Below are 23,131 nucleotides of genomic sequence, written 5' to 3' on the forward strand. Positions count from 1 at the left end.
AAGCGATAACCCAACAAGCATAGGAGACAGGGAGAAAGAGCAGCCAGGTCAGGGGAAATGAATGTCTGCGAGGCCACGATTTCTTCATGCAGTTTGTCCGGCACTGACGGAGAGAGCCTCGAAGAGAGCCGGGTCCTGCTGCAGGGGAGAGGGGGCCTTGCGTCCAGAGCTCGATGCGCTGATTGGTTGGTCAGCCGCGGCAGGGGAAGAACCCGGATGTGCCTGGGTCGCTGTGTTGGCAATTGGGGCTCTGAGGTTTGGGCGTTATAGGCGCGCTGGCAAGTCGAGGCGGATGGCGCAGGGTTGGGCCGGCTTCTCTGAGGAGGAGCTGAGGCGATTAAAGCAGACTAAAGGTAAAGGGACGGGTCTGCACAGATCTAATTCTTGGGTCTGTTAAGGGGAAGGGGCGGGGCTGCAGTTTTTGAGGGGAAGGGGGCGGGGAAAGGGGTTATCTGTGTTAGGGGAAGGAGCTATAAGTGGGAGGAGTGGATTGAGAGGGCGCCAGAAGTGGATGTACTTGGAGCCACGCCTGGGGGAGGGGGGCGGGCACAGAGGACTGGGGTCTACTTTTAGAAAAGAGACTTAAAGCATTTATTTCAAGGATTTGACTTTTTCCGGTGAAAGGAAGGGGACTTGGGAGAGGAAGTGACCTATTAGGAGGATTGCTGCATAGATCGGTGGTTGGAGGGTTGGGGTCTGAGTAAAGGAAGGAGAAGGGGCACACACCATATTAAATTTGTGATGAATTTATAGAAGCAGGCAATGATTGGGAAAAAGGAGCACAGGAGTCTGAATAAATGCAAAAAGTTGGTGCTTTTCATAAGACATCTGGAGTCTTGCTTTCACTTGCCAGGTGATCTTTGCAGTTCTTTCCAACTCTTGAGAGTCAGCAAACCAAAAGGGTCTTTGAGAAGTTAGATGTGAAATATCTAGCTACCTATCTACGCCTCTGTCCATCCATCCATCCATATCTACTGACTTTAGTGTAAGCTAAAATTTTGTGCTTCCTTCTCCAGCTTTTTAACGTAATCATTGAATGGACTTGTACTATTTTGTTATCTTTTAATGAAGAAATTAAGTTTGCTGATACTTTGTGAGAAACTCTTGGTGATATAAACTGTGCTTTGATTGTGGTTGAAATTTCGTAAAGTTCTGTATGGTGATCCTGGTAATGCACACCACTTCTGTGAGCTTACACAATTCTTGGTGCCATAACTTAACACATTCTGGGAGAAAATTAAATAAGCTCTGCCATGCCTTTAATTAGAGTATGTGAGAAAATTGGATGTTTTCTCAGGTAAGCCTGTGCATTTTTAGCATGGTTGTGAAAATAATCTAGGGCTGACAAGTGGAAAAGGAAGTAAATTTGTAACGTAAGGCCAGTGTAGATTATGTAGATCGAGGAAATTTTGACTGGTCCAGAGGCCTTTAAAAACTATATCATAAAAGTTACACTACACTTTGTAATTAACTGACATTCCCATGTTCAGATGTATGGAGTACTAGTACCCCTGCTCTGGTCTGACCAGAAGTTACGGGTATCAGCTTCTGCATTAGGGATGCTGATATGAACAAGGCGTCATCCCTGCCTTCAAAGAGCTTATAGTCTAATGAAGAGACAAACTATAATATAATGTGATAGTAGATGTTGTACAAGAGTTTGCTACAGAATTAGCAGGAACTTTACTGTGCTGGTGGTTGGGTGGAGCTTGGCAAAATTTCACAGAGATTATGTGTTAGCAGAGGTGAGTTTGCCAGGGGAAAGAAGACTTAATGTAGAAGTCTAAATTAAACATTGGATTCATTATGTGGAAGTACGTTTCTAAATAGCTTTGTAATTTGGCATAGAGAGGGGGTGGAAGGACCTTAATTTAAAGACCTGTCATTTCAGTGAGAGGTTAGAACATAGACGCAACTCACTAGTCTTTGACCACCTTAAGAAAACATCTCAACATCTTTGTATACTCATAGCCAAACACAGTGATTGGTATATAGAAGATCTCCCAGCTCTGCCTCTAAATCTTTTTGTCTTGGAGTTCTTATTTATAAAACTAAAACAGCTGAATCTTTAATTTTTAAGGCTCCTTCCAGCTGTTCTCCAGCCTTAAAAATATATTTAAATGATCTATGAAGATGGGGTTGGTTGCCAGCAAAAATAAATACAACACTACTCTAGAGAAACCCATATGGGCATTTGGGAAAGTCAAAAAGTTCTTAATAATCTTGTTTATATTGTTTATAATATTAAAAAGCTGGAAACAACCCAAGTGTTCATTAACAAGGGAGTGGATAAATAAATAGTGGTATAATCATCCACTGAGCTACTATACAGCTAGTGGGAATATATGAACTATAGTCACATGTATTAACATGTATAAATTTCATAAACTTAACATATGAAAAGAACAAATTGCAGAAGAATATATACAGTCTGATACCATTTATAGAAGTTCACAATCATACAAAGCAGGTATATTCTTTTAGGAATATAGGAAATATATAAAGAAAATCAAAGGAATGAAACACAAAATTCAGGGTGGTAGGAAGGCAAGGGAATATGAACAATAAGGGGAAATACACTTTCAGAAGTACTGATAATTATGAAATCAGGTTAAGCCAAGTTAAGCTGCAGTAACACATATCCCTAAAGTATCAGTTGTTTGAAATAATAAAGATCTCTTTTTCACTCTAGTTTCATGTCTTCCATGGGCTGACATGGTCACTACACACCATGATTTGGTATTGTCTTAGGAGTTCACCATGGCAGGAGAAGATTGAGAATTGAGCATTGGCAATTAAATGCTTCCACCACTAAATGACAGGTGTCACTCCTACTTATGTTTCATTTAGCAAAAGTAAGTCATATGACTTGGAGGACAGGAAGTAAAATTATCTTGTGTGTTCCAAAAGAGGGGTAATGTGTCAATCCTTGAACATCAGTTATGTCTCCTGTAGTCATGTTTTATTAAACTGTGTCATGAGTTTTTATAATTCATACAAGTTGGATGTGTATATGTAACAGAGACATACATATTATTTAATGTATAGTTTATTTCGTAATGAAAAAAATTGTACATAAATAGTGCTGTCAATTTCTAGTTAAAGAAAATATGAGTTCTTTATTCTTTTTTTTTTAAATTTTATTTACTTTTGGCTGCATCGGGTCTTCGTTGCTGCGTTCGGGCTTCCTCTAGTTGTGGCAGGCGGGGCCTACTCTTCATCGCGGTGCATGAGCTTCTCATTGTGGTGGCTTCTCTTGTTGTGGAGCATGGGCTCTAGGCACGCAGGATTCAATAGTTGCAGCATGTGGGCTCAGTAGTGTGGCATGCGGCTCTCTAGTTGTGGAGAACAGGCTCAGTAGTTGTGGCACACTCACTTAGTTGTTCCATGGCATGTGGGATCTTCCTGGACCAGGGATCGAACCTATGTCCCCTGCATTGGCAGGCAGATTCTTAACCACTGTGTCCCAGGGGAAGTCCTGAGTTCTTTTTTCTTGATACTAGTTCTTTGCTAGTTATATTATGAATATCTTCTCACAGTATGTAATTTATCTTTTAACTTTTATCTTTTAATGAAGAAAGTAATTTTAATATGGACAAATTTGTTAGTTCTTCTTTTATAGTCAACATTTTCTGTGTTTTAAGAAATTAGCACCCTACTATAAGTTCTAAAAGATATTAATCCCTATTTTCAATCAAGAGTTTTTAAAAATCGTTTTTATTATAAGCTGTAGCAGATTCAAAACATTGCATAAAGAAATGTGTTTCTGATGTGTTTTAAAGTGTTGATTTGACAGTTAAGTCCTTAATCCATTTGGTGAGTGTTTTGTTTGTTTTTATATGGTATGAGGGATAGATCTGATTTCATCTTTTACATATAGATAACCATTTTTCCCCCGGGTCCATTTATTGAAGAGATCCCACCTTTTGTTGTTGATCTGCTATGCTACCTCTGTTGTATACCAGTGCTTCAAACATGTATGAGCTTGTTTCTCTGTTCTTTATTCTAATCCATTGGTCGTTTTATCTATTCCTGCACCGATACCACAGTGTTTTAAAGTTTTGCAATATTCCTGATAGCTAGTAGTCTAGTCCCCTTGTTCTTTTTCTTTGGAAGTTTCCTTGCTATTCTTGAGCTTTTACCCCTTCATATAAAAATTTTGTGATTTTACCAAATTTCATGGAAAACCCATGAAAATTGAGAGTTGAAATTTTTATTGGCATTGCATTGAGTCTTTAGATCAATTTGGGGAGATTTCACATTTTCACATTGTGAACACTACCACTAACCCAGTATGTGTCTTCATTTATTTAGGTCTTCTTTAATATCTTCTAATAAAATTTTAGAATTTTTCCTGTAGAGGTTTTGAACACCCTCTTGCTAGATTTGTTCCTAGATACTTGATAATTTCTAGTATTGAAATATCTTCTCTTTAATTATGTTTTCCAATTGCTGCTGACATATGAAGAATACAAACAAGCCAAAAGAAAAATCAACAAAAGATATGAATATATATTTCTTATAAAAGGAAATATGAAGAGATGCTTATCACCATCAACAAACAGAATTGCAAATCAGGACCACAGTGAGACACTACTTCATACCCATTTGATTGACAAAAATCAAAGTCTGATACTATTATATATTGAAGAGAAACTGCATCCACAGGATCTTATACATTGCCAGAGAGAATGCACTTTGGAAAGCAATTTGACGTTTCTCCTAAAGTTATACTTTATGACACAACAGTTCTTAGATGGTATCCAAGGTAAATTCTTGTACCTATACAAGAGGAGACATAACAGCAATATTCACCAAAGCAAAAATCTGGATCCAATCTAAATGTCCATCAAAGGAAGAAGATGAATAGACTCTGGTTTATTAATACAATAGAATATTATACAGCATTAAAATTGAATGGCTGAAGCAACATGAACAATATGGATGAATATTGGCAATATCATATTAAGTTAAAGAAGATTACATCCACCATGACACCCTTTATATAAAGTTAAAACAAACTAAAATTTTGAAGAAATATTTGTAGATGCAGTATGACATAAAAAGCAAAGGAAAGGAATGATCAACACACGATTCAAATGATGGTTGTCTTGGTAGGAGAAAGTAGAGCTTAAAGGATATAGAACAAAGTTCACAGACTCAGCCTCTTGGATTGATTTAACCCAGATATGTGTTTGTCTTTTCATTTTAATTTTCCTTTTTTGGATTATCTAATCTTTAAATTTCTTTTTAAATTAATAGTGGTGAAAATACTTCTAGTTCACTTCTCTTCCCAGTATATTCCTATTGCCCTTGTTTTTGGATCAGACCAAGTGCTAGTTCAGCATTGAATTGTGAGCAGAAGTGTTATGTCACTACTGGGTCAGAGCAATTAATTGCTGAACCAGGACCTTCCTGAGCTCTCTTCTCACCTGCCATGGGAGCTAGCAACACTAAATGGCTGTGCAGTCAGCCTGGAGCCCTAAGAGACTGATCAGCAGAAAGCTGCTGCTGGCCTTCAGTTGGCACGTGGCATTAATGAGAAATAAACCTTTGTTGTTTGAAACCACAAAGATTCCAGGGTTCTTTGCCTCTACAGCATAACCTAGATTTTCTTGATTGATGCAATTCCCTATATTTTACATAAAAATCTGAATTTTTCTGGTGAAAAATCAAAATGTCTGATAACACTGACCTAAATTTTTTAGTGACAGCTGCCATTTTTAATGGCTAGAGGTGGCTATGGATTGCCCCCTTTAAACTGTACTTGTGCTCCCAGTTTACCACAGTCTTCTGGATAATTGCAGCCCCCGATATAAGTATGTAAAACAGTATGTTCCTTTTCTTTCCAGTTCTTCCTAAAAACCTAATTTTTTTTAAGAGCAATTTTAGGTTCATGGCAAAATTATGAGGAAGATACAGAGGTTTCCCATATACTCCCTGCCCCCACACGTACATAGCCACCCCCATTATCAACATCTTCCACCAGAGTGGCACATTGGTTATAACCTACATTGACCCATCATTATCACCCAAGTCTATAGTTTACATTAGGATTCACTCTTGGTGTTGTACATGCTATGGGTTTGGACAAATGCATAATGTCATGTATCTGTTATAGTATACAGAGTATTTTCACTGCCCTAAACATCCTCTTTTCTCTGCCTATTCATCCCTTCTCTCCTCAATCCTTAGCAGTCACTGATCTTTTTACTGTTTCCATAGTTTTGCCTTTTCCAGAACGTCATATAGTTGAAATCATACAGTATATAGCCTTTTCAGATTGTTTTCTCTCACTTAGTAGTATGCAGTTAAGGTTCCTCCATGCTCTATGTGGCTTGACAGCTTATTTCTTTTATTTTTAGCATTGAATAATATTCCATTGTCTGTGTGTACCACAGTTTATCCATTCACCTACTGAAGGACATCTTGGTTGCTTCGAGGTTTTGGCAATTATGAGTAAAGTTTCTATAAACATCCGTGCTCAGGTTTTCGTGTGGACGTGAGTTTTTATTGCCTTTAAAATACCAGTGAGCACGATTGCTATATCGTATGGTAAGAGTATGTTTAGTTTTGTGAGAAACCACCAAACTGTCTTCCAAAGTGACTACCATTTTGCATTCCCACCAACAACGAAAGAGTTCTGGTTGCTCCACAACCTCACCAGCATTTGGTGTTGTCAGTTTTACAGATTTTTGGCCATTCTAATAGTTGTGTAGTGGTATCTTGTTTTAATTTGCATTTCCCTGATGGCATGTGATTTGGAATCTTTTCATATGCATATTTGCTGTATGTATATCTTCTTTGGTGACAAGGTGCCTGTTAAAGGTCTTTGGCCCATTTTTTATTCAGGTTGTTTTCTTACTATTGAGTTTTTAGAGTTCTTTGTATACTTTAGATAACAGTCCTTTTTTATCAGAGGTGTCTGTTGCAAATGTTTTCTCCCAGTTTGTGACTTGTCTTCTCATTCCTTTGACATTGTCTTCCACAGAGCAGAAGTTTTAAATTTTAATGAAATTCAGTTTATCAGTTATCTCTTTTATGAATAGTGCCTTTTGGTGTTATATCTAAAAAAGTCATTGCTGTGCCTGATATCATCTAGATTTTCTCCTAGAAATTTTGTCGTCTTCTAGGAATTTTATAGTTTGGAGTTTTGCATTAGGTCTATAATCCATTTTGAGTGAGAGGCATAAGGTCTGTGTCTAGATTTATTTGTTTTTGCTTGAGGATGTCCAGTTGTTCCAGCACCAGTTGTTGAAAAGAATATTTTTATTCCATTGTATTGCCTTTGCACCCTTGCCGAAGATCAGTTGACTGTATTAATATGGGCCTATTTCTGGGCTCTGTTCTATTCCATTGATCTCTATTCTATTCTTCTGCTGATACCCACTGTAGCTTTATAGTCAGTATTAAAGTCAAGTAGTGCCAGTCCAGCTTTGTTCTTCAATATTATGTGGGTTATTTTGGGTCTTTTGCCTCTCTGTATAAACTTGAGAATCATTTTGTCAATATCCATAAAATAACTTGCTGGGATTTTGATTGGTATTGCAGTCAATCTGTAGATCAAGTTAGGATGAACTGACATTGACATCTTGACAATGCTGAGTCTTCTTACCAATGAATATGGGATATCTCTCCATTTATTTAGTTCCCTGATTTCATTCGAGTTTTGTAGTTTTCCTCACAGATCTTGTACATATTTTGTTAGATTTATACCTAAGTAATTCTTTTTTTTTTTTGAGTGCTAATGTAAATGTTACTGTGTTTTTTATATCAAATTCCACTTGTTCATTGCCGCTAGGAAAGTAATTGATTTTTGTACATTAATCTTGTATTCTGTAACCTTGCTATAATGACTTATTAGTTCCAAGAGTTTTTTGGTCATATGTTTAATTCTTAAGTGACCTGATTTGTTGTTTGGGAGTTTAAAAGTTAGCATTTTTAACCTTATAGGTAGGTTCTGTGAAAATGCAAAATAAAATGGAAGCTGCATTACTGACTTTCAGAGGGATATTAATAATTCAGCTAACAAGTGTAACTGAAAGGTAAGCAGGCTCGATGACATTTTCTGATGGTGTGAATAAAGATCAGTAGCCAAGAATAAGTTTCTGTTGCAAGATATAGTACTCTACTTTGTGTTTCTGTCTGAAGTCAACAATAACATTTTACTTTTGATTGTATGTCTTTGAAAATATTTTCTTTAATTCTTACACCAACTCCATGAGTTAAGTAGAGCAAGTACATTTTCAACCAGTTTGACAGATGAAGAAACTGAGGTATAGAATAATTAATTGACTTGCCTAAGGTTACTGAGGTGTGGAGAAAAACAACACCAGAACTTTGACTCCAAAGCTTTTAACTCTCCTTTCGGAAATTTAAATATTAAGCTTATGTTGTTTCAAAGGTCAATATGCAGGATTTTAAAAAACCCATTTAGTTCATTTATAAGAACTTATCATAGTTTCATTTCTCAGGCATTTTGTAAAGAATATCTCTTACAGATCTTATTAAGTATAGTATGAATGTGAGTCAAGATTCTCTAGTTGTCTGACCTACAAGGTTAATACTGGTATGGACAATCCAAAAAGTACAATGGAAGTGTTATCATTTAGTTCGTAATGCTTTTTAAAAAAATTTCTCCCAATTGTTTTAACTTCCTCTATTGCTTTGCTCAGGCTGCTATTAAAAGTAACTTGCATACATTGATTAAAGGCTAACTACACTTTGGGGAACACAGCCCTGGACTGTTTGGAAGATGAAAGAAAACAATTTAGGGTTAACTAACATTCCTAAAATTAAGAGACTTCATTCAGCTATACTTTGTGTATCATGTCTACCTATGTATCAAATTACCCTAAGATCTGTTAAAATTTAAGAAAGGTGAAGCCCATTTGAAAACAACCACCATTTTATTTCAGAAGAACAGACAGAACCATAAATCAAATTTAAGACATATCAGAGAATTCATTTGTCTACCTACTTTGGTCATATTAGATTCTTCTGGCAGTTAGCAAATCAAGTTGAAACCTTGCTTTGTATTCTAAGGCCTAGCTCACAGACAAATGGACTTCCTCAAAGATAATTGAGAACTAAGGTAGTTTTTGTTAAATATTAACGGTATGATCGGAGAACTGTCAAAACTCTGCAAGAAGATGGCTGTTTTTCCCTGGGATTTTAAGAAAGAGAAGGGGAGAAAAACCCTGCAAAATTATCAGAGTTTAATGTTAATGCTTTATTTTCTTAGAGAAATTATAATTATTTGCTGCTCACACAAAGGAATTTTTCTCCATTCTCTTTTTTTATGTAGATCCATTTGAACCACAGCGGCGTCTTGTCCCTGTGAAGAAAAGTCGACAACAACTTCAGCGAGAAAAAGCCCTTCAAGAGCAAAGCCAAAAACTTGGACTTCAAGATGGATCAACCTCATTACCTCCAGAGCAGCTGCTTTCTGCACCAAAACAAAGATTTAATACTCAAAGACCATGTTCTTCTCCCCCCACTCCCCCTACACTCACCTCTCCTATTGGTGATGGAAAACCACAGGGTATTGAAAGTCAACCAAGGGAACTAGGACTTAAGAATTCCCATGAAGGTCACAAAAATGCTGAGGTTCTACCTCCAAAACCAGATTGCAAATTGGAAAAAAAGAAAGTGGAATTGTTAGTAAGTCTATATATCCATGAGACTTTTTTCCATTTTACCTTTTTTTTCCCATTGGGCTTTGAAGAAATACAGTTTTAACATTTTGTTTGTTTTATATTCTAACATAGAAATGTAATGAATAAACTATTGAAAAATAGCTACCACCTAAATATAAGTAGCAGTGTTATGCACTTCTTATGTTTTATGTTATTTAGTCTTTACAACAGTCTTACAATGCATGTTCATTATTTTCACTTTACAGATGAGATATCTTGGACTCAAAAGATACTGTATTCCCAAAGTGAATACACCACTATTAAGTAGCAGAGGTGGGGTTCACATTACAAGACTCTGGATCCAGAGTCTATGCCCTTTACACTCAACAGAACCAGTTCTTATATGCATAGTACTCCTCCCCAAATTGAACCCATTCTTTCAACTTCCACATTGCATCTCCATTGGCCCAGAAAAGGGTACTTCTGAAGAGACATGAAGGGATGGTCAAAGGAAAGAGTATTGGAAATTGAGAGGACTAATTAAATAATTCAGCTGCATCATTAGATTTCTTTATTTAATGTGTTTGTATTAGAAACCACCTCCAGAATTTGGTTTAGCCACATTTTTGTGGAAATTACCATTCTATGACTTGTGAATTCTTATAATCAGAATTTTTTTTTACTATATAGTTTATGTTTGAATATCCGCTCTTTATTTCCTCCTGATTTATCACTCACAGGGAAGAAAGAATGGTATTTGTTTCTGTTTTCCATTTTCCAAGTCTTTCTTTTTCAAAGTGTTTTATGTTTTTTCTCATCTCACCTATTTTTCCAGTCTCTGCTAATCCAGATTCTGTACTGAGTTTTAAGTGTTTCCTGCCCACCAGGGGTTTACAGCCAAGAAATCATTTTGACAAGAGATAGAAAGCCACATGAAGTATGAGACCCAAATTAAACAAGTGCATACGTTTAATGTCTTAAGTGTAGTTTACCAGCAAAGTCCTGAGACAAGTTGTTGGGGGGGATGTGTAAATTGAGCTGGAGAATTTAGACTGAATGTCATCAGGAAAATTATTCTCTTTTTAGGTACTTGAGAAAATATTCATAGAAGACATGTAATCTCAGGAACTGTTGTTAAAACGGAGAAATTCTGTGGCTCTAAGAGGGGGAAAGGAAAACTATATACTAGAGAAGGTCAGAGATGACATTTCACTTTTCTGAAAGAGGCACAAGATAAGCCAGAAAATAGTAGAGAATTAAGGAAGTGAAGAAGGACTTGGAAACAGAAGATGTCTGCCTAGTGAGTTCCTTGATGCTGTAATACACCACCAAGACCCCTGAAGGAGAGATGCCCTGATAAAAATAATGGTTAGAGAAAATCCAGATGTCACTGTTGCACACCATTTGGGTGCTGGGTGAGCTGGAACTAAGGTATCTGGGGAGGAGGTGCCTGCAGATAGTAAAAATGAGAGAGGACCAATGCCAGCACTAAGGTGGAGGCTGTAGGAATGGAGAGAAAAGGATAATTTTGCAAGTGGTTACTAGGTCTGGGAATAGAGTTTTTTGATATAGTGGCTGTGAGAAATGACAGTAATAGGAACAAATAGCTTTGTCATTACCTTGTTTAATTTGAGTTGACATTAAGTTCATGAATTTACAGGAAATTTTAATATATTTCTTTTAGAATTGGAAAGATTGGAAGACAATTGATGTTTGCAGATCTTTGGAGTTTTTCTTTAGCCCAGCATTCAAGTCTTAGTTCATAGTGTTTCACTCTGTTTAAAATGTTTAAGAGCTAGAAAGAAGTGAGCAAATTGTAAGAGAATGTATGAAATAAACATTGGTTATTGTGCTAAGGGTTATTACATGGTGAAGATGTGTATTATAGAAAACTATAAAAGATATGAAATTAGTTACAGAACAACTTATTATTTTGCTTTCTATTTTGCATATAACACATGATTAACTTAAACAAGTTTCTTTGTACTCCTAAAAAATGCCATAGTACTCTGGCTTCCAGTTTGGGTTCCTAGATTATATATGTATAATGTATTTCAAAGGGCCAATTTATATAAGCCTTCGTTACTTCAAATCATAGTCTTTGTTCCTATTAGAACAAAATAATGAGCTACAGATGGGTTCCTTTTAAGGGGACTTTTGAAAGAAAATATATATAATCTGGTTGATTAAATTTTATGCTTAGGAACTGAGACTGGTAAGATGTGAGTGGGGTTTCAGAAACTCACTTTTATACTTTTGCTCCCTAGGCAAGAAAAATCTCGTTGGGAAGTCCTCCAACAAGAACAACGGCTAATGGAAGAGAAAAATAAACGTAAGAAAGCTCTTTTGGCTAAAGCTATTGCAGAAAGGTGAGGCACCTGAACCAGGAGAGGTTGTTTGTAACCTGTAATTAGTTTTGTCATGTTTTATATTTATTTTCCTATGTCTGTTCTAATAAATGGCGTTTTCTCTACAGCCATTACTTTTAAGACCTACTAAACAAATTATGCTTTACAAATGATACTGAAATTACAGTCTTAATTTATTAAGGAGGGTTTTTTAAGCATAGATTATAATGTATTTATAAATACAGGGGCAATTAAAACTTAAGGATCATTGTCAGTGTTTTTAGTTTTAACCATCTACACATTCATAAGGGAGCAGTAAATAACTATCAACATAAGTAAATTAGCAACAAATGCAGGTTTTAATTTTCACATAGGCCTTAATCATCTGACACGTAGAGGAATAAGATTATTCCACATAAGTGACTTATACACCCACAAATCCTAATTGTATTTTCTATGGCCATTTTACTTAAATAATGTATCCTGCCCCCACTGATAAAAGATACATGACATAATCTAACTTTTTATCCATGACTGTGGGTCACCATTATGAGCATTGTCCCATACTGTATACAATTCAGTTTTTCTCTCACCTTCCAGAGTGAGCTTGTCAGCGATCCCTTTTCCTTTACTGCACTGTACAAGCCTTGAACAACAACATTCCTATTTGAGCCACTTTTCCCATCCCTCACCCACTCTTCCCTCTTTGTAGTTTCTAGTGTGCTGTGGCCTTAGGAAACCAAGCTCAGTCCGTAAAGCAATGATTGAGGGATAGTGAGAACTAAATGCAAGCAAGTATTCAGAGGCATTTTCTTTTTAGATCTCCAGAAAAGTCTGGCAAAACTATTACTCATTAAAGCTGGTGTATGTGTCAGGGAGAGAGGAAGGAATAGGGATGGAGAGAAAGGCATGTGGGTATAAGAGTAATTCAGGATTTTATCTGCCAAAAGGATATATGTATTTGAAAATAATGATTTTTTTTTTCTCTTACTGGTACACCTTGATCTTTCATGAAGCATAGGAAATACTCAACTTACTGAACTTATGTTTCAAGAAGAAAAACAATGTGATTATTGAAAAATGATTATTGAAAAGCATTTTAGTAGTCTTCAGTTTGGAAGAGGTTGGGGAGGCTGTTTACTCGGGATTTTACAAAAAGATTTACAGGCTCAGCACTTACTCTTCTCTACGTGCTTTTGATTTAAGACAGAAAGTATTACTGTAGACAGAAGTTTAAGGAAATATAACCTGATTAGATTATTACTAAATGGATAGTGAATCACTTGAAGTAAAAAGATCACGTGGTTAACTTTTCTGGGCAGAAAATAAGGGTAAATGCATAATGGAGTAGAAATCAGGAGAATGTAAGTTGCAGTATAGTGGTTTTATTGGGAGTTTTATTCTCCTGTGAGAATGTGTATGAAATTTTGAAATGAGTGGAATTGTGATTAAAGGTTGGCTTTTGTATTTGTTTATTCTGTCTCTTAAGTAGCTGATGTACTTGGGGTTGGAGAGAAGGCTGAGGTTGCTTTTAAGCAAAGGAACAAAAAGAGTGTTTGGTTTTGAGCCCCAGAAAGAAGAATTTTGAGGACCTGTAGTTTTCCTAGAGAAGAGGAATCAAAGAAGTTTGGGGAAATGAATCTTAAGAAAATTAAAACTGATTGACATATACACGCTACTATATATAAAATAGATAACTAATAAGGACCTATGGTATAGCACAGGGAACTCTACTCAATACTCTGTAATGGCCTATATGGGAAAAGAATCTAAAAAAGAGTGAATATATGTATATGTATAACTGATTCACTTTGCTGTACATCTGAAACTAACACAACATTGTAAATCAACTATACCCCAATAAAAATTATTAAAAAAAAAAAACCAAGTAGATGTTCTCAGACATATAAAGAAATGGTGTTTAATGTAGGCATCTGTTCTTGGCGTCCACTAAGTATCAGACAAATGAAAGTAGGCTTATCAAGAAGAGTTTAAGGCTGGAATTTGGAAAGCTGTGTTCAGTATTCCAGCATATCCAGTTCTCTATACAGATACATCCCTTTAGTGCTTATTCTCATCCTTATGGAATGACTATAGGCCTATGAGTGAACTCTCTATTGGTATTTTTTTTAATTACTTTTTTTCTTGTGTATAAAAAAGTATATACTAATATATAATTTGGACTAGTAAGGAGGAAAAGTGCAAATGCAGTTTTAGAGACATACCAAAATGTTACTAGCATTTGTTTTATCTCAATTTTTCTGTTTTTTTTTTAATTCTTAAAAATTACACATTATAATCATATTGTATATACAGTAGCTTGCTTTTTTCACTTATATTGTGTATGGATACATGATTTTAAAATGTTTTTATTTTTCCACTCATATTCCTCATTTTATAGATCTAAAAGAACTCAGGCAGAAACCATGAAACTAAAGAGGATCCAGAAGGAGTTACAGGCTTTAGATGACATGGTGTCAGCTGACATTGGAATCCTCAGGAACCGGATTGATCAGGCCAGCCTTGACTATTCATATGCTTGGTAAGTTGAGGAAATGGAACTCTGAACAAGGAGTTTAATTTAGTTAACGTTTATTGCTAGCTAGGCCAGGGCATTTATATATATCATCATTAAGCCTCATAATGACCCTGTTAGGCGCTGTATTTATTCCAGTTTTATACTAAATCAAGTATCTCCTTTTTGAAGTCTTCCTTAACTCTGCCCTACCCATTAACCTTGTTTATATCCCTGTTAGAGCATTTCTTACATTATTTATTTACATTTTAGTCTTTCCTGCTAAACCATCAGCTGTTTAAAGTTTGAGACTCTTTAAATGTCTAAATGACTTGCCCCAGAACTCTAGGTATTATTCTAACACCAAGTCTATGCTCTTTCCTTTAGAAATTTTGATTATGTGAGATGGTATAGGAACTAGCCTATTTCTCATTTTAGTTTTCATCAAAGAAAGGAGATCTAGTTTATTTTTTAAAACCTTTGAGTATTTGAAAGAAAATACCACTTTGTCTTGAAAGCTTGAAGTTTTTTTGTTTTTTTGTTTTTTTTCAATTATACTCTATATAAAATGGTTTGCTATCATGTGTTTCCTTGGTTTCAATGATTGGCATTTTTTTAAAGAGAAAAAATCATCATTGCATATTCTCAAAACAAACTAACACATGTAAAGAATTACATGAACTTTGCAAACAGATAAAAGCAAAAAATTAAGCCCAATTTCAGGGTTTTCAGTCCTTTCTACGTTGCTTTAATCATCCTGGTTTGTCTTTTTTCACAAGGGAATGCTGTGTTAATGACTCAGTTTTGCATCTTTCTCTGTAACACTAGAAATCAATCAGAGTGCCGCATTAGTCCAGGGTAAACCACAGCATCAGAATGTTTATATAACAATTTAATAAAGCGGAAATGCTTGATTGTGGTTTTTAATTCACTGTTTATTGTTTAAGAAAGAGGTTTGTGGTGTCCTTGTGATTTTTGTAATTGTTGTTTGACCATATGCTATTAGACCTAATGGGTTGCTTTTATTAATTAACTGTGTAAATTAATGCCATCAGTAGCTGATAACTGGTGGTTCCATTTCTATTAATAAGGTCATTAAGGAGGTGACCAAGATTTTATTAAGATTAAACTAAGCCTAGATTTTTAGCACATTTTATTCTCTGTAACTTAAGTTTGCCAGAGGAACATTTTTATGCCTTTGTAGCTCCTTAAATGAATAATTCCGGTTATTCTGGATATCTCCACAGAAAAATCATTTGATCGTGTTTTAATTCTGTCCTAGGGGAGGCTGGAGAGGATGCCTTTGTACATTGAAAATTATATAAGAACTGTCATAGTTTTAGCCTTCAGAGAACCACAAAGAAGGTGGGATTCTGGTTAAAAGAGAAGACATCCCATAGTATATGAATATTTTTAATGACATTTTAGTACATTTTTATATAGTAAAAAGATTTTATATGGTAAATTTTTGCATCTTTTAAGCTAAAGATGACAATTTATCATGATACTAGTATTGACATAGATGTATGTGAATATCCTTATCGTATGTGTGAGGTTATTTTTAAAAACATAAGCTCTTGAGTTAAGTCAAAGAGAAGCCACTGACAATTTAGACTAGAACCAGAGTTGTATCTTGTTCATGCATAAGATTAAGACAATATTTTCTAAATTTACATCTGTGGTTGTTAAGAAATTATAGATTGGCAATATAGTATTATGGTCTAGATTTCTACTAGAAGGTAATCCCCAGGGCAGTCAGTTTCTGTGGTTCTGTGGGAGATTTCCTTGATTTTTTTTTTTTTTAATAAAAACATTGTAGTTCTGTAGTGGCTGGCATCGTGCTCTGTCCACAAAATGTTCTTGTATACGAATAGGCCAGAATTCATCCTAAAATCGGTTTCTGTAGAGCAGTGTCAGGGTATCCACCTCTGAGGAGATGGCACTTGGAGTGTCCCAGCGGAGAGAGTTGTCACTGCTGCTGCTGTTCACAGCTGTGATTACAGTGCTGCCATGTGCTGCGCAGACCAGCTTGTAAAACTAGAGTGGCTGCCTGTAGAACATTTCTTTAACCCTCAGTATACCAGGAAAAACAATGATCACCATTTGCCATCAATGTTTAATAGACGCTCCCATACGCACATGCACACATACACGTGTAAACATATATACATAAATTTTTAAGTCATTTTATGAATAATTTAAAGAAGTAAGAATAAAGGATTGTGGAAAACACCTTTGTCAAAAAATTTTGTATCAAGTAATGTTTGACTGCAAACATTATAAAAAGCTAAAAGAATATCGTTATATCCTTTCAACCACACAGGATGGTCCAGGTACTTGTAAAATATTGTATGATAAAATTCTTCCTCTTGAAATTATTAATTCTAGGAGAATAACGTATTTCCTTTTTATCCTCAGAAATATATTTTTCACCCATTGATTCTTGAGTTTGAGAAAATTCATCTAGGATGCGTTTTTCTGAAGACTCATACTCTGAGATTTCACTTACATGATCAGTTTCACCATCTAGAATCTAGCCTGCCTCTGCATTTGTATTGATTTGCTAGGGCTGCCATAACAAATTACCAAAAACTGGGTAGCTCAAAACAACAAAAATTTATTCTCTTATGCTTTTGGAAACCAGAAGTCTGAAATCAAGGTGTCTGTGGGGTTATTATTCCTTCAGAGACTCTAGGGAAGAATACATTCCTTGCCTCTTCCAGCTTCTTCTGGTGGCTGGAGACATTCCGTGGCTTGTGGCCACACTACTCAGTTCTGGGTCTCCATAGTCTCATTGATTCCTCCTGTTTTCTCTCAAAAGTTCCTCTGCCTTTTTCTTAAAAGGACACATGTGATTGCATTTAGGGCCCAGCTGGATAGTCCAGAATAGACTCCTGTCAAAATCTTTAACTTAGTCACATCTTTTGCCATTTAAGGAAATGTTCACAGGTTCTTGGGATTAGGAAATGAGTATCTTTTGTGGGGGGTCTCCACAACATGCATCTTTTGATTTGTCTAATAACTGCAAAGTGTCTTCATCTGTCAATTTTCTTTGTCATTCTGGGTGGAAAATGAAAAGTAATAATTCTCCTCTGAACAGTGAAAGCTAAGAGCAGATTACAAGTGTGGTATTTCCAGTCTTCTTTTATACCTTATTTAAAGGTGATGTAATACTTTGGCAAAACAATAAGGAAACTAAGCGATGATGATTTATTTCATTATAGTATCATCCTTTTAGGTCATTCCATCATTCTCTGTTTTCTTATTATTTTAATTTTTTTTAGCATAAATGTGAATAATTGATGAGTAATGAGTAAATAATTCCTAGGGTGATGAAATGACAAAATGTTTCAAGATATAGGAAAAAATATATTTCAACAATCCCATAACGTGTCTTAGGTTTATAGAAGTGGACCCATATAGAAATTGCAAAATATAATTAAAGTCTATTTTTCAAAATATAAGTAAATTTTCTCTTTGTTCTCTGGAATACTTCTAAGAAAGGATAAAAATTATGATATGTTGATCCTTACAAATAGTTAGAACTGCTCAGGAAAGAAACTGAAGAACTAAGTATTTCAGTGGAACCTAATGACATGCCAAGGGTTAACGGTGTTTTTAAAAAATTTCGGGGAACCAAAACCAAGAGACAGTTTCTAGAATCCTTTAAATAAGATTCATTAAATCATTCAACATTCCTTTAAAATAATAAAACAATTCTATAATTACATTTCCAGTTCAATTTGTCTTACTGTGTTATGTATAATGCTCTTATTATTCTGTTCCAAAGTATGTCTTCATACTCTGATTTGGTATTATCCCCCTGACCCCCAGACTCATAGTGCAGTTTGTGAAACTAATCAATATTTTGAACATAAATCACTCTGTAAAAAAAAAAAAATATATATATATATATATATATATATATATATATATATATATATGCGTGTTTCTGGCCAGAAGGACTTTAAATAAACAAAATGCAGAATCTTCAGTGATTTATCCAGGGTGAAAGATCAATGGAAACCTAGGGACCTATTTGCAAATTTTAATTTCAATTCAGCATTCATGAGCCCAGTCAGTAAATCTTTACTAACTGACTTTGGCTGAGGGAGACCACAGACTTGCAGAGAAGGGAGGTTTGGGCTGGGGGGAGAGACAAGATATGTATACCTATAGAGAATGTTGTCAGAGCTCTTAAGCTTGATGAAAGAACATTCATAAACAGGATATGTTATAAAGTATGGAAATAAGGGATCCAGATACCCAACACAGCTCCTTTACAACAATTCTTTTAACATAGGGGTAATTGAAAAACATCTAGTTCTCATTCTTATATTTACTAGATGACAGTAAAAAAATGAAATATGAGAAATGAACATAATATAAATAAGTTTTCAAATATAAATACCAAGTCCTTAAATTGTACATAGTTTTAATTTTAGATACATGTTTAGTGGTATACTAACAGTGCTTTTTTATTCTGGTGCTCTGAAGAAGAAGTTCTGTTTCTTGAATGCCTACCAGGCGCTGGGCTAGGCACTTGCCCTGTTTATTCTACTTGATGCTTAATTAACACTCCTATGAGGTGTTATTATCATCACCATTCTACAGATAAACCAAGACTTAGTTCAAGAAACCACCCCTGGTCACCATACTGGAATTTTCAGTCACTGCATGCCTTTTCTCCAGCCTCTTCCACAGGAACCTGGCTGTGTTTTGTATTCATGATGCTGAGCGTGGGACACACCTGATAAGAACAAAGATGGGAACTTCAGAACATTTAATCCATAGACTAAACTGGGGTGCATGGCATGGCCTGGCATTAAGAGTTCTGTTTAAACTGATACGAGTCAAGCCAAGCCAACCCAGGCCCTCCCTCTGGAATTTTGGGATTGGAACACTGAGGGATTGAGTGGAGTGAATTTGATGTCAAGGCACAGCTGGTGGCCATATTGGGCTGTGAATATGATAGGAAAGCCTAAATGAGAGAAACTGTGGTTTCTCAGCATTAGCATGAGCAATAGCCTTTGATTCTGATGACATGCCTGTGAGATTGCCTCTTGTATCCTACAATAAAACCCATTTTTTACCTGAGTGAGTATGACTCAATATCTGCTCATTACATCCAGAAAAAGCCTTCACCAAAGGAGGTACACACATAGTAAACGGCAGAGGCAGGTTTTGAACCCTGGGTTCTCTAAAAACAAGGCCTTTTATTTTTTCACTATATTTCCCTCCAAGACAGAGAATCTTGCATAAGGAGATATACCTGTTTCTTTTTTGCTATAACTCTAGTATTAGAAATTATTTATTACGTTGAGTAAGGTAAGGCAGTCATAACAGGTAAGGCATCATGGCCTTCACAACTGTTAGTGGTAACTAAATAGAATAATTAGTTGGTAGGTAGGGGTCATCCTCTTCTGGGCGAAAAGAAAAGCAACGCATTGTATGGAAAAGGCAAAAAAGAAGAAAAAAAGAAAAAGGAAGATTGCAAGGTGACTTCCAAGGGTTGTACCCTACTTCAAATAAGTCTGGCATTACCTACCTATGGAGTTTCTATATATGTAAAAATAATAAACTTTTCTTAATAAAAGTCTAACAGTAGTCTGTTACAGAGTGGAGAGGGTGAAGACAACTTAACCTGGGAATTCTCAACTGGGGGCAGTTTTGCCCCTTAGGAGACATTTGGTAATGTCTGGAGACATTTTTGGTTCTCACAACCAGTGGGTGCTACTGACACCTAAGGAGAGAAAGCCGGTGATGCTCTGCACATCCTGCAATGTACGGGACAGCTCCCCACAGCAAAGAATTACATGGCCCAAGTTGTCAGTAATGCTGAGGTTGAGAAACCCTGCTTAAACCTATCCTGAAGTTTTCTCTTCTACTTGGTGTTTACTTCTTACTCTCACCCAGTGTCATTGGGCTGGCTGTGCTCTCGTCATTTCTGAACCACTGTCCATGTCCTCCTCCAAAATTTTTCTTCCTTTTCTACTCCATTAATCAAAAGATAGAGATTTTCTACTTTCTCCATCTCTTATTATTTTCTCTCTCATAAATTTAACCAGTTGTGTGCTGGAGCTGGCTTGCCCTGGTTCGTGAGAGAGATTTTGTGTATCTCTTCCCAGTTCTGTATTCAGTGATGTCACATTGATAGCTTGAATTTGGCCATAGTAATAGTATTTTTACTACAGAAATTGATAAACACTACAAATTAGGGCTCTCCCCCACTGGAGCTAGCACACCACTGAATTAACCTCTCAGCCTGCTTTCATTCAAGCACAGCCTTGGAAAGAGGAAATGGGTGCCGAAGAATGTTGTTAGGTTAGGAGAGTCCAAATGTGCATGTTGTGGAAGTTTCAGCAGCAATAGCCTACTTTGTCTAACGTGTAGATAAGTGTTCGTAAAGTATTAATAGCCATATTTTCATTATTTATATATATATATATATATATATATATATATATATATATATTTCCCGATTTTGGAGTTTAATTATTATTTCTAGGCCCTCCTTTGACTGTCTTCTTCAATGGAAAACTAATGGACCAGTCTTTGTACCTGTCCCTGCAGGAAGCGGTTTGACAGGGCTGAAGCAGAGTATGTCACAGCAAAGCTAGATCTACAGCGCAAGACTGAGCTTAAAGAGCAGCTCACTGAGCACCTTTGCACGATCATACAGCAAAACGAGCTCCGCAAGGCCAAGAAGTTGGAGGAGTTGATGCAGCAACTAGATGTGCACGCTGATGAGGAGACTTTGGAGCTCGAGGTGGAGGTGGAGAGACTGCTGTGTGAACAAGAAGCAGAAGTAGGGAAACAAGTGGTTCATTTAGAGAGGCCATTTCAGCCTTCTGGGGAGAGTATGACCTTAGGGTGTGCTAAAGAGAACAAAAAGCATCAAGACCAGGCTGCTTCCCCAAAGGTAGATGAACAGTGTGAAAGCTCCAATAGCATTGCCCTTCTTGATCCAGACCAGCCAAAGCAAGAAGTGGAAACTACTGTAAAAGACATTTCAGCTGCTCTGACCACATGAGGTGCCAGTGTTTGTTCTTTACAACTGACATTCAGTAAACTGAACTTTCTGTTGTAGATCATGCCATGACCTCTGATAAATGCCTCTTCAAAGCAGTATTAATTTTTAAGTCCATTGGTTTTAGTATAACGTTTGAACATTCTAGAAAATCTCAGATTATGATAATTTTTTATATGGAGGCATAGTTCACCTTGATTTTGATCCAGTTCCTTCATTGTACGCTTACTACTGGGTGAAAACAAGTGATTTAAAAGGATGGAAGAAAAACTACATGGTTAATAGTGTTTTTAGACCAGGTGAATGCTGAAAAGTAAAGTGAAAAATGAACTCAATACCTAATTGAACTCATTTAACTTCTCCTGGGAGAAATGTTGAGAATGAGAGCACTATTTTATGTAATCAGTAAAGAGACATAAAAGCTAACATGTGAAAAAGAAAGAATGAGGAACAGCCAACAAAAGTAGTAGGTTGAATTATCTATTTGGATCTCACTAAAACTGTAAAACACAACTTGGAAGTTGTAGTTTATGAAAAGAACCAGAAAACTTAAACCAGCATCACTTTTGTTTTCAATTTGCCTTTTAAATGGCTTTAGTTTACAACCTGAGTTTTGGTTAGTTGATACACATGAGCGCACACACACACACAGATATACACATACTGTCATATATAAATAATTTCACTATTAATAATATTGTCTCTTATTTAATCGGCACATTGATTAAATTTACCCTTCTGCAGGCTGAAAATAATATAAAAAAATCTTATTGCTACTTTGGATTATCTAAAAAAGTTGATATATTTTCTTAAAGTTACCTCTAAGATATGTGTTTTATATGTTGGATATAAATTATCCTGTCATAAAGCATTTAAATTGTTAAAATGATGGTTTTCTTATTACTTCAATAGTTTGTTAATTACTGTCACTAATACTTGACCACTACATTGTGCTATATGTGAATGTGTAAATAAATATTGTAGTTTCATCACAAAATCTATGAATATCACATTAAATTATGATCTATTTATCAGAAATTCCAAAAGTACAAATACTACATTTTAAGTCTTAAAGAACTATTATAAAAGAAGATAAGGACAAATGTAACATTGTATCCATAATTTCTGAAAAGTTGGGGACATACTATTTTTAAATGAGTTTGTTTGAGGGTATTACCTTCTAGTAATGCAGATGAACTTTGTATTTTTATATTATGTAATTTGAGTTGAATTTATAGCTTTCCATTACTGACTTCTCTAAGCAGAGGCTTTTATATAGATAGTTGTTTTTTTAATTTATGAATTACATACATAAAAACGGAAAGCTTCATTGTCCAATACACTCTTATTTTTCTAAGGAATAAACGATTCTAATGCATTTATAATGTCACCTTTCAAAGTTTTAAGCAGTTTAGTGTGTATTCTTAAGCACTATGTGGCAATAATGTATCCTGTTATCTCCATGCGGTAGATACACTTACCTCCTTTGTATGAGCCTCTTTTAGGGAAAATCCATCAATTCAGCTTCTATAATATTGGCTAAATGCAGGTAGGTACAATCTAATTCTCAGTCTATACTTTAAGTACTTATAAGGTACAA

General features: G+C 35.6%; 1 protein-coding gene across 2 annotated transcripts; it reads left to right on the forward strand.

Annotated features, from left to right (window-relative positions):
* Positions 1 to 22,658, forward strand: GORAB (golgin, RAB6 interacting). Of its 2 annotated transcripts, none has more exons than XM_036826223.1 (5): positions 1 to 353; positions 9,308 to 9,659; positions 11,906 to 12,007; positions 14,388 to 14,528; positions 19,194 to 20,902. In XM_036826223.1, exons 1-5 carry the CDS (start codon positions 62 to 64, stop codon positions 19,414 to 19,416), a joined length of 1,110 nt encoding a protein of 369 aa, XP_036682118.1. In that variant the 5' UTR covers positions 1 to 61; the 3' UTR covers positions 19,417 to 20,902. The 2 variants fall into 2 exon arrangements, with proteins under 2 accessions (XP_036682118.1, XP_036682108.1); XM_036826213.1 differs by lacking the exon at positions 19,194 to 20,902 and adding an exon at positions 21,075 to 22,658 and having other exon boundaries at positions 4 to 353.
* The last annotated feature ends 473 nt before the right edge of the window (positions 22,659 to 23,131 follow it).

Source organism: Balaenoptera musculus, chromosome 1 (genome assembly GCF_009873245.2).
Source record: "Balaenoptera musculus isolate JJ_BM4_2016_0621 chromosome 1, mBalMus1.pri.v3, whole genome shotgun sequence".
NCBI lineage: Eukaryota > Metazoa > Chordata > Mammalia > Artiodactyla > Balaenopteridae > Balaenoptera > Balaenoptera musculus.

Excerpts from the sequence above, each read along its gene's own strand:
- GORAB (XM_036826213.1), top strand. The coding sequence starts at position 62 with ATGTCTGCGAGGCCACGATTTCTTCATGCAGTTTGTCCGGCACTGACG. Across the intron at positions 354-9,307 it reads GCGATTAAAGCAGACTAAAG|ATCCATTTGAACCACAGCGG; the intron begins GTAAAGGGACGG and ends TTTTTTATGTAG. Across the intron at positions 14,529-21,074 it reads CTTGACTATTCATATGCTTG|GAAGCGGTTTGACAGGGCTG; the intron begins GTAAGTTGAGGA and ends CTGTCCCTGCAG.